We start from the raw sequence: 11191 nt of genomic DNA on the forward strand, positions 1-11191 counted from the left end.
TCTCTTCTTTTTGAAGCATTTTACGTGCTGGTTGGCTGTGAGAGACAACCTTAAGCATAAAAAGAAAACCAACTACCGAATTCCTCGATGAGTTGGCCCCCTCAAATTTCACCGAAGAGTTGGCCCCCCCACCCGGGTTTCCTATACTAAATGATGGGCAACATTTGAAGAGACTTCCTCGATGAGTTGGCCCCCCCACCCGATTAACGTTCAATCACAGACTTTCAGCCGACACTGGTCAGAAGATCCGTGCAGATTTAGCCAATGATATGCATGTGTGTCTGAAGGGTCTTCATCGATGAGTTGGCCCCCTTTGCTGATGTACCACGGGGGGCCAACTCATCGAGGAATTCGGTAGGATGAGAGCAGTCGATTTGGTACATGGAGTCGCATATATGCACATAAACAGTGCCCAAGCCGACACTCAGGAGCGACAATGCTTGGAGCCTTGATATTGGCACTTTGCTAAGGAGCCTTGGCCTCAACGAGTATCAAGTGGTTTTATTGGCAGCGGAAAGTGCGCATATTTCCTTTCTTCCGGCTCCAATGCTCATAATCAATTACTAGTTTTTATCCTAACGTTTGTAAAGCCATGTTATGTTTTGTAAAAAAAAAAAAACGGTGAACCGATATTTGAACATTATTGTGAGACGTCCGACCTTTTCTTTGATATTTGTATGGGGTTGTAGTGACCGGATACTAATGTCTTAGGCCCAGTCTTAGCCGCGCGCCACACGTGCCGTGCCTGCCAGAGGCTAGGTGAGCTGATGGTGCCACGCGATCTGGCTCAGACTGGTTCGTGCGGTGCCAGCTCGCGCCATCGCGTTATATTTCATCACACACCGTAATTTTCAGGAGCCGCGGCCGGCACTGTTGGCCAATGCAGCATGCACTCTCCTTCATTCGTCTTGATGCACCCCACGCGCTTTTGCTAAGCTCCGACATGCCCACTTAACTTTTGGCGAGGTGAATCAATGCAAGGTGACAAGGATGTCGACGCGACGCTTTGCGGGCTGTTGAGGGGGCGACGCAGACGGCAACTACCAATCCCAGTGAGTCCAACTCGCGTTCGGAGTCTGTTGTGTTAGCACTGTGGGCTGTTGCAGACCCGAGGAAGACGACGCCACCAAGCTCGGATGTCTACAGCTCGTGGACAGTGGAGCAGCTTCGAAATGAGTGCACGAGCCGAAAGCTTCGCCTCGGCAGGAAAACCTCTGTGGCTGATCGCGTGGAGCACCTGTGTGAGTTCGATGCTCTACATCGCTCCATGATTTCGGCAACCCTCGCGTCCGCTGACGGTGTTTCGGTGCCGTCGATCAACTGCACAATTCGGTTGATGAATGTGTTTTTTTCGGACACCTTTGCTCCACGCTTCGCACGTATTGGTGACAAGCCTTCTCGCCAGCAGCTGGACGCTGGGGAAACTCATGGCAACCCCTCATTTTGGCGTGATGTTACGTCGGAGTTTAACTCGAACCTCTCCGACTACAACGATCTCTTCACCTCCGACGCGCGCCTTGAAGGAGTTGATGCGTCAGTTGTCGTTATTCACAGTGCTACCAAGGCCTATGGCATGTGAAAGGACGTGAACAAGAGGTATCTGAAGGCGATGGCAAACTTCACCAAGTCGGGAGCATGAGTACGACTTCTTCACCTACTGCGAAGGGGCCCTTGACACCTTTTACCTTCGCGAGTGTTTGAAGCACAAACGCGATCTGGCGAGGTTTGTCGATGGTGGATTGTTCGACAAGGACCGGTTCGACTCGCTGAAGCGTGGGCGTAGCGATTCAAGCGGCAAGAAGCCGCCACAGCAAGTGGGAACGAAGAAGCAGCGTAGTGAAGTAGCAGAGTCGGTCAATGCGCTAGCAGCTGCCATTGCTCCTGCGAGACCGAGGACAGCAGAACGCCTGATGAGCTTGCACAAGCTCATCCAGCAGGTAGAGGCTCGCATGGAAAAACTACAGCAGACCGGGAAAAGTGATGAATCCCTTCAACGCAGTTTGGATCTCTACCGCATGAAGCTGTCGAAGCTGGAAGAGGCCTTTTTCGACGAAGTGTAGTTCAATGAGAATGTACCGACTTCTGAGCTGTCCGAATGGACATTAATAAACTCAGCTTACAACAACTCACTAGTTCGTTCTCTCTCAGCGCGGCGAATGTTGTACGTAGGTCTTAGCCGCTTCATTTGTCGCAGTTTGTCCACATAGGCGTTGCAGAGCAACTCCGACTCCGACGTCGGCTCCGAATAGACTTGTGTTGAGGCGTACATCCTCCGATATGCCGATGCATCGTTAACTTCAACAGTCAAGTCGATTATATCGGGGACGGGTTTAGATGCAAGAGTAGCAGCCATGTCCGCGTCATCGTCCACATCTTCGTTGTGGCTCTCCCACAGGCTCTCAGTGATGCAAAAATTGTGCAGCATACACGCTACATGCACCACCTTCTTGATGCTTTTCACTCTGACCCGAGGTGGAGCCTTGAAAACCCTCCACTTATTCACCAGCAGCCCGAATGCCATCTCCATCTGATACGTAGTTGACTCAAGTGAAAGTTGAAGCTGTCTCGATACAATCTTGTTGCATTTGATTGACTTGCAGTTTGCGGTCGCGTGAATGGCGTAAGCAGAGTGTTGCTGTTCGAGTAGGCATTATCACCAACGAGGTGTAAGCCAACCGGAAATACTCCACGAGACTAGACAGCTCCCATCTCATAAAGGCTAGAGCATCACCCATACCGCCCGGACTAGCACTCGTCACCGCAGTAAAGCGGCTACAGTGGTCTACATACGCTTGAACGTTGACACCATATCGTTGATAGTGTCCGGAAAAGAACGAAGAGACGCGGTTCACCTCGCGGCTATTGGGAGCTTGAATGCAGCACAACCACCCATCCACACTACCAACACATCCGACTAAAACTGGGTTTTTGACCAGACTAGCAAACGCGTGTGCTGACTGGCGCTGCTCGTACTCCGTCGCCGGAAACCTCAGCTGTAACTAATCATGAGCTTGGATAACATCCATCACTGAATGGTGATGTAAAACCGGCTTGCTAGCACCAGCAAGCGCCCGTACCGGGTGGAAAGAGTACCCTGCCAGCCACGAGATAAACATTTGTAGCTTGTTAACGGGAGTAAGGGGCTCGCTCCCTTCGGTCCGTCGACGTGATTGAGCCTCATCAACGCGCAGGCTTGGAGCCAGCAGTCGCAACAACTTCTCAAATGACTGGAATGACATCCTGTAGTACTGGCGGAACTGGCCCTCGTTTAACAGCAACTGGGAGTGGTGACGCCAGTTTAAACGCCGACGCGGTAGGCACCGCTGGCGCTCGCCCGCGCCCGCCGCGTTATCGCCGAGCAGCAAGACGCATGTCAACGCCACAACGATCTTGACGTCTCTGACCCTCTGCATCGCACGGCATCTGCCGGAACGAAATTGGCGCGGAAAGATGTATTGAGTTGGCCGTAATATTACGGCCTGGCACCTTGCACAGCCATTTGCCATGACATTTCGTGGTGCCATGGAATGGCACCGCAAGCCCTAACCACAGGTAAGATTAGCCAATTAAAAAAGGAGATGGCACGAAACTCGTGCCATGGCGCGCGGCTAAGACTGGGCCTTAAGGTCGTTCTTTACCACTCCGTGCCATACCATGGCACGGAGTAAATAAAATGGCAGGAGGTAACACGGATGGCCTTTTGCAAGTGCCATGGCAAAGGGCAATTACATGTGCCATGCTATTTTTATCTTCATTAATGTATGCTCTAAAAACAATTTTAAATGATGGCACAATGGCAGGGCAATTCTATTCGTAACCACGCCATGCCATGGCTCAATTTCTAGTGCCATGACATGGCACGCGTGGCAGTGGTTAAGAGCCACCCTAAGCCTAGAGTTTAAAGTAAATAAAATAGCAGGAAGTACCAGGGATGGCATCTGCAAGTGCCATGGCAAGGTGCAATTGCCATGTGCCATGCTACTTTATCTTCATTAACGTATGTTCTAAAAATAGTTTTCATGATGGCACAATGGCAGGGCAATTTTATTCTTAACCACGCCATGCCATGGCAGTGGTTAAGAGCCACCCTAAGGGTACAAACCTATTGTTGGGAATCCGTTCCCCCGCATAATTTAATTTAAACTGGGGTATTTTATTAACGGACGCGCCCTATTAGAGTCCGGACTATATTTAATAGTGCCGCCCGAAAGTGACAGAGAGGACTTTAAACGGGTAAGGACTTTATTCCTTGCTGAAATGATTCGTGTACCAGGTTAATATCGTCTAACGCATCATCTAACTCTGAAAGATTTAACAGATCGACGTCTTCGTTCATTTGGTTCCTTCGACCACATTTCACGAAATTTTGCGCCTTACACATCGTGCTTGGATATAAACCACGACGAGGGGTCTCTCGAGAAGCCTGCTATTTCAACGCTCCGCATGATTGTTGACTCATCCGTGTCTCGCCACGCGCGGAGGCCTCAATCGCAAACGGTGTCAACACTTGGCATACGTGGGTTACCAAAGCGAGTGTATTCGACTCGGTCTGACTCTTTCCGAGCGTTAATCTCCATGTACAGTAGGTCCTTGAAACGACATCTTTAATTTACTTGATCACCTCTTGCTTACGCCCAATGCTAACTGACTGCCTTTGATGAGGCATTATTGGAAATGACGGGAAAGTGTTTCTCTCTGTAGAATGGATGGTCAGCAAGTTTGTAATAGCAGATTTGGTAGTTTTTATAAGGACTCTATTCAGGAGGGGCTTGTATTTAATAGTGCAGGCATGTAGCACCCCACAGGACACTATTCGGTAGGGGGCTTTTATTCGGGCGCATCCGTTACGTTAAGTAAAAATATGTGGCCCACACCAAATTAGATCGAATTCTGCTTGTAAAATTTACATAGGTTTCTAAATAAGAGCATTGACACCCTCATCATCATGGCATGCAAGTATGGTGCAAGGCCCTAGTGCTATCCTTACCACATACAACATGACGTAAGGAGTTTACAATGGAGACCGCATCCTTTTATCCGTATTTCACATTTCAGTACACTAAGGGGTAAATAGGGATATCCGTCGCCTTTTGTTCAGAATGGTGGTCAGAGAGGTGAAAGTTAACTATGTACATGTATAAGACTGTAGATGATTTCTACTACCCAGTATTATAGTGTCAGACGCATCTACATGGGACTCCATGTGCCGGTACGTGTACGTAGCTACGTGACGAATTGCTCGATGAGCACGGATGATATCTTGTCGAAATGTAAGGTCGCAGAAGGAGTACTCAGTACCCGCAACGCTGTACACTCCACGAGTTTTCGTGCAAACGAGAAGCACCATCTCAAGCGATCGCATATATTGCAGACAAAATGGCAATGCGAAGGGTGTACATGTACAGTAGACGACGTCGCCTTGTTACGTATTGTCTTGTCCGCGATAAGAGAAACAAATCCTGGTGCTCAAAGTTTGCCACGAGGTAGCGTGATGCACGTTGCGTTCATGGCGTCGAAACTCACACGGCCTCACTTTCCAGCCTTTTGGGTCGAAAATCCACGAAAGCGTGAGATCTCCTATACATGTACTTACACACGCTAATGTGTGGCTCGCTGAAGCTATAGAGCCCAGAAGTTTGGGTGCGACAGCAAGCTAGCCATGCTTATCATTGAAGTGGACGTTGTGCCTGTGGATCATGTGCTGTGCAGGGAGGTTGAAGTAAGCAGAGCGGCTACGTGGCATGCAAGTGCGAGCTGGCAAGTTGCCAGTGGCAACTGAGTCGACCGTTGATAGGCGAAAAAATGCGGGGCAATTGAAACGCTGCTGCCTGACCGACGAGCGCTAGGCTTAAGTGTCACATTTAGGTGAGGAAGAAGTTGCCTTAAAAAACGTTGTAGTGGTCGCGATGCGGAATGCGCTGCGCGGTCGTCGAGAACGGCGACAAGAAGGATACCGGGACATGTCACTCATGATCAGGATAGGCAAATCGAGCTTTGCTCGGGTCTGTTTCCGTCCGTCACGTCGAACCGTCAAAGTCCGAAGGGGAAAGGTTTGATGGACTTCATGCTGTCACGTATCCACTTAGCAGGCTTAGGCAGGACCTGAAGCCGATCAAGGTGATCATGTACATGTAACGGCCCGTCAATAAGATCGGCTAGTCGTCGCCGCCCTTTCACTACTCGTCCGTTTTGGCCTAGAGGGACGCTCGTGCGTGGCAAGGGGCCGCTTGATTGGCATCTTTCAACCGCTGCTGCCGTAACGGCCTAAAGCCGGCGGAGGCTTCATGATAGGCGTGGTTGCTTGTCAAAAGGACAGCGCCCCTCCATCGCGCTGCGAGTCTCCGCCTCACGCGCGTGGAAAGATTTCCGTCTCTTCGCAGCGTTGTGCGCTGACTCGAGCCAATTTGACACGCCATCGGCACTCGCTGAGAAACCAACTCGCCAGATGACCATCATCCGGTGCACATCAAGATCGGACCCATTTTTTGCCGATCCAGGTCAAAACTGGGTAAATCAATTGGATTGTCTCTATTTTTCGAGATTTTCTGTCGGGACACTTCCGCTTGAAGAAGCAAAAATTTGAGCAGAAGACCCTTTTTGAGCCGTTATGAAGTAAAAAAGGGCCAGTTCCAATGTGGCTTCTTGTCGCGGCATCGCCAAGAGACGTGCAGATCTGCCCAGGTGTCGCTCGCCTTTCGGTGCCTGGCGCCAGGAGAGAAACTGACACCTCATGGGCCTCAGACGCTACCTTTCACTTTGCAATCCGCAACGCGCCACACCAGCTAGAACGAGTTCTTCACCGAGCGACGCCCATCAAGCCGAACTGCGCATCCATTTCAAATTATTTGAAAGGGAATAAAGTATCCACGACCGCACAACCGACTCATTACAGCAGGTCATCCCTCCCCGTCACGGCGTTGAACCCATCGCGTGAAGCCCATAAGGAGCCGAACGCTACCAGGAGAGGCGACGTCCACTTGTCCCGCATTTTAACGCCGCGTCGCACGCTGCGCGCTGATTGGCTTGCTCGATTTGTGCGTGTCGTCAATAGTCAAGCCCATACAAAAAAGGCAACTTGTGACGCATTGACGCTTGGTTCTCATTCTCAAAGTTGCCGCGTCATTCGCAAGTCTATTCGAGTCACCAAGCAACACAAATTTACCTTCACACCGCAATGGAACCACCGAGTCACGCGCGTCTTGTGGCCATGCGCCTTCTGACCGCCACGAACACGCCCGAGAAGCAACAGGCGGCCAAGAAGTCGGCGCAGTTGTGTCTGTCGCCCACGGATCCTAGTGAGGATCCCACCATGGCGCTGGCCATGGCCTCACCCGTGCTGACAGGCAAGTCAGCACCTATCACATCGCCCAACCCGGCCAAGAACCCGCTGCCAGGTCTGCAGTTCGCCATCTCTGCGCAGCGTGCGCCCAGCCGCGAGTTGCGTCTGCCATCGTTCTCCAGCCCTTCATACGAGCTCGAGGGTGCCACAGTTGCCACTAGTAGTGCAGACGAAGAGGAGAGTGAACAACCCGTAGTAGAGAAGACACAGAGACGTAAAAAGGGTACGCGTCGAGGCACACTACACCCTGAAGCCAAAAACGTCCTCAAGGCCTGGATGTTCTCACCCGAACACTTCGCCCACCCGTACCCAAGTGAGGAGGAGAAGGAGGAACTGGCTAACGAGGCTGGCATTGAAGTCAAACAGCTCTCGAACTGGTTTACTAACGCCCGGAAGCGCCTCTGGCAGCCTGTGTTGCGTCAATCTGGAGTTGAAGTTAAGAAATTCCTGTCAACAGGACGTGGCGGCCCGCGTGGCAACAAACTGGACGTGCCAGCCAACCTCCACCAGCTGGTATTGCCTTCTCCTGCGCCGAGCCCATCGAGTTCGCCTCGTAAGCGCTCGTGGTCGGCCATGCGGGATAATTCCTCGCCTTCTACAGCTTCTATAACCTCCCATGATGATTGCAAGCGTACGAAGAACAAGCGCTTAAAGAGCAACAGCTCACGCGACGAGAACACGGCGCCGCAGCTAAAAGATCTTGAGCTGCTGGCGGCTACATCACTGCTGGGCCTACAACACTTGACACAGTCGGTGCATTAATTTCGACTTGCATCGGCAAAACGTTTGATATTTATTTACTCATATGTAGGCATTTTAAAATGAAAATACAGTTAGATAAATATTGTCGTTTCCGCTATAATTTGTAGAACCAGGAGGAAAAAATGGCGTTTTTCGAATCGATTTGCTGTCATTATTAATCAATCAGAGTTTACCTGCATCACTTTGTATTTCTTCGGCAATGAGCCTGACAACCCCGGTCCGGCGCAGCTCTCCTCGACGGGTATTGCTCGACGACAGCAATCCCAGTCATGAGCGAGTAGCTCTAGGTCCGAGTCCACGCCCCTCACCGTACCAGAGGCGTAGTCCGTGTCTTCAACAACAGCAAGAGGTGGCGTCCTCGTCGTACCAGAGGCGAAGCCCCCATCTTCAACATCAGCGTGAGATGGGTTCCTCACCCTACCAGAGGCGAAGCCCGCGTCTTGAGCAGCAGCGTGAGACGCTTTCTTCGCACGATCCGTTGATCGAGCTCTCAATCGATGTACGGTTGAAGAACACTGTCAATCAGCGTCTGACATCGGGATTGCGGATGGGCACACACGCGGTTCAAAGTGACACATGGGATGAGGTGAAAAACATGCTTTGGGGCATCATCCAGCGCGAGTTAAAGCCACTAGCTATTCCGACTGGGGCACCTCCAGTCTGGACGGTTGATGAGCATGAACCAGCAATTGTGATGTTTGAGAAGTACACTTCTTTGAAGATGAACGGCAAGGTGCTGAACCCGTGGACAAGTGCTAAAGATCGTAAATATTTGCGGAAACACAAGGAGGAACCCGCCATTCTCTCTGTTTACAAGTACGGTAATGAGATATCCACCGTTGGCCAGTTTGCAGACTTTGAAGATCAGTGCATCGGTCCGGCTGCTATCGATCGTGGGGGTGCTGCAACAGAAGAGCTCCATCAACGCATGATCACTACTCTGAAGGAGAAATGGGGTGCTACGTTTAGTGCACAAGATATGTCGTGGCGCCTGTGGGCCGCACTCGTTCTCAAGAAACCCAGGCCTCAGCACGAGCAAGAAATTGCCAAGGGCCCGCCACCAAATCTAGTGACGCAGTTCAGGCCTGCGTCAAATTCAAGCGAACAGCACTTACAGCGTGTGCAGCGCAGCGTAAAGATGGCAAAGAAAGTCGTACAGGGCATGCAGACAAAGATTCAGCACTTCGAGCAAACAGTTCAAGTGCTGCAGACTGCCATCGTTTCCATGAACCAAATGCTGGAGAACCATTTGGATGTTATCGAGGCCATGGGTGAGGACGTGGTTATACAACCAGATAGTACGGAGGTCTCGTCCGTGTTAGCCGCCATTCCAAATCAGGAGGACATCGACCATGAGTGACTCTTGCTTTCAAGTACCACTAAACTCAAACCCCAAATAAGCACGCATTTCCCAGAACACTAACTTAGAAGTCATCACTTGAGCACGTATTGTCATCATCAGGATCTCCGCGCTCGGAGAACTCCAGCAATTCGTCCACGCCAAATTGCCCAGCTCGCGATATGTTCACGTACTCATCCCCCAGGGCCGAGGTCGGGTCAAACTCGCCGGTCAGACTCCACCCACAGTGCTCAAAAATATTCGTCATGTCGAAATCTTGGAACTGCTGAAGTACATTTGCAATGAGTACAGCTTGACTTTGCTTGGACCCTTCGACGTACTGCCGCTTGAATGCTTTCTTGATCAAGCCAAATAGATACTCGATCGGATTGTAAAATGGACAATACGCCGGAAGAAAAATGGGAATGATCCCCAGTGACCGCAGATAGTAGACGATGTCGGGGTGACAATGGATCTTGGCACCATCCATAATCCACACGGAGCCGCTTCCTGGATACTGGTGTACAGTCTTTTCCGAATGCGCATGTGCACGGCAGCACTCAATAAACTTAGATCGGTCAAACGTTCCATCCGTGTGAAATGTTTCCACGAGCCCATCCACAGATAAGAAACACAGCAAGGAAACCCGAGCTTTCCTATTAAACTCTCCACGAAACGCGAGCTTCTTTCCTTTCAAACAGTAGCCTCGCGAACGCAGCATGCCCCTGTTGTCAAAGCTGACTTCGTCGAGGAACTGAATGTTCATTTGACACCACTTAATCGTGCTCAGCTCCAGCGTGAAGCGCACAATATCGTTGATCTTGATGTTCATCGCACGTCGTTCGAGAACCTTCCATGTGAGCCCATGCTGATGTAAGGCCCTCCACACCGTTGAGATCGAAATGAAGCGTGCGAACTGTTGCTCAAACGCAGCCTTCGCTTCATCGAGAAATGCAACCGGGTGCATCGTGTAGAAGTCTAGCAACCACTCCCGCTGTTCTGCTGTGAGCCGACCGGTCTGCTTTGTAGCGCGGCGCTCGTAGTCGTTGTCAGCCTCGAAGCGTTGAATCCAGTTCGAGATGGTGTTAATGTGCTTGTGGTAGATCGTTGCCAGCCGGTGTTTCGACAAGCCCAGGTAGAAGTAGCCGTACAGGGCGTGCATGATGGTGTTTCTGGACGCGTGACGCCCATTGACTGCCTGCTGTATGCTTGCCATTGCCGGTATGAGTGGCGGGCGTTTGGAGCCTTCTGACTGGCTAAAAATAGCACGAATCGATTCGAAATCGATTCGCCTAAACGATTCGATTCAGGCTATTCTCACAAATTCGAATGAAACTGACAATAGTATCTTCAACCTTCAACACAAAATGTTTTCAGTGTCATCCCATGTTTCGCAAATTTGTTGCATGCAACTCTTTAGCTTTTGCGTTGCGCCTTTCGAGCCAAGAAACGTGCTCTAGCAGCGGCAATAGCGTCCTCCGTGCTCGCTTTTGCCTCCTTTTTCCGTGGTGATGAAGCCTCGGCAACTTCCTTGCGTTTAGGCGAAGTGTCACGAGCTGGCGAAGACTGTCTACCCTCGTCTGGTTGCTCACTACTTCTCGCCTTCTTGGTTGCAGGTTCGTCAAGAGATATGGAGGCTGTCTCGCCGTCATGTTCACGCTCAGCGCTAGCCGGTTTCTCACTAGTTGTCGCGTCATGTCAGTGCCTCCTTGGCCGTGTACGCACTCCGCGCATTGCTCGTCGAGCCGCCC

The 11191-nt window shown here is 51.0% G+C and overlaps 1 protein-coding gene across 1 annotated transcript; it reads left to right on the forward strand.

The window, feature by feature from the left end:
• Nucleotides 1-7174: 7174 nt before the first annotated feature.
• Nucleotides 7175-8101, forward strand: PITG_15721 (uncharacterized protein; the record flags this gene model as incomplete). Its single annotated transcript, XM_002897949.1, has 1 exon — nucleotides 7175-8101. The coding sequence occupies one exon, from the start codon at nucleotides 7175-7177 to the stop codon at nucleotides 8099-8101; it is 927 nt and encodes a 308-aa protein (XP_002897995.1).
• Nucleotides 8102-11191: the final 3090 nt, after the last annotated feature.

This window comes from Phytophthora infestans, genomic scaffold, assembly GCF_000142945.1.
Source record: "Phytophthora infestans T30-4 supercont1.40 genomic scaffold, whole genome shotgun sequence".
Classification (NCBI taxonomy): domain Eukaryota; phylum Oomycota; class Peronosporomycetes; order Peronosporales; family Peronosporaceae; genus Phytophthora; species Phytophthora infestans.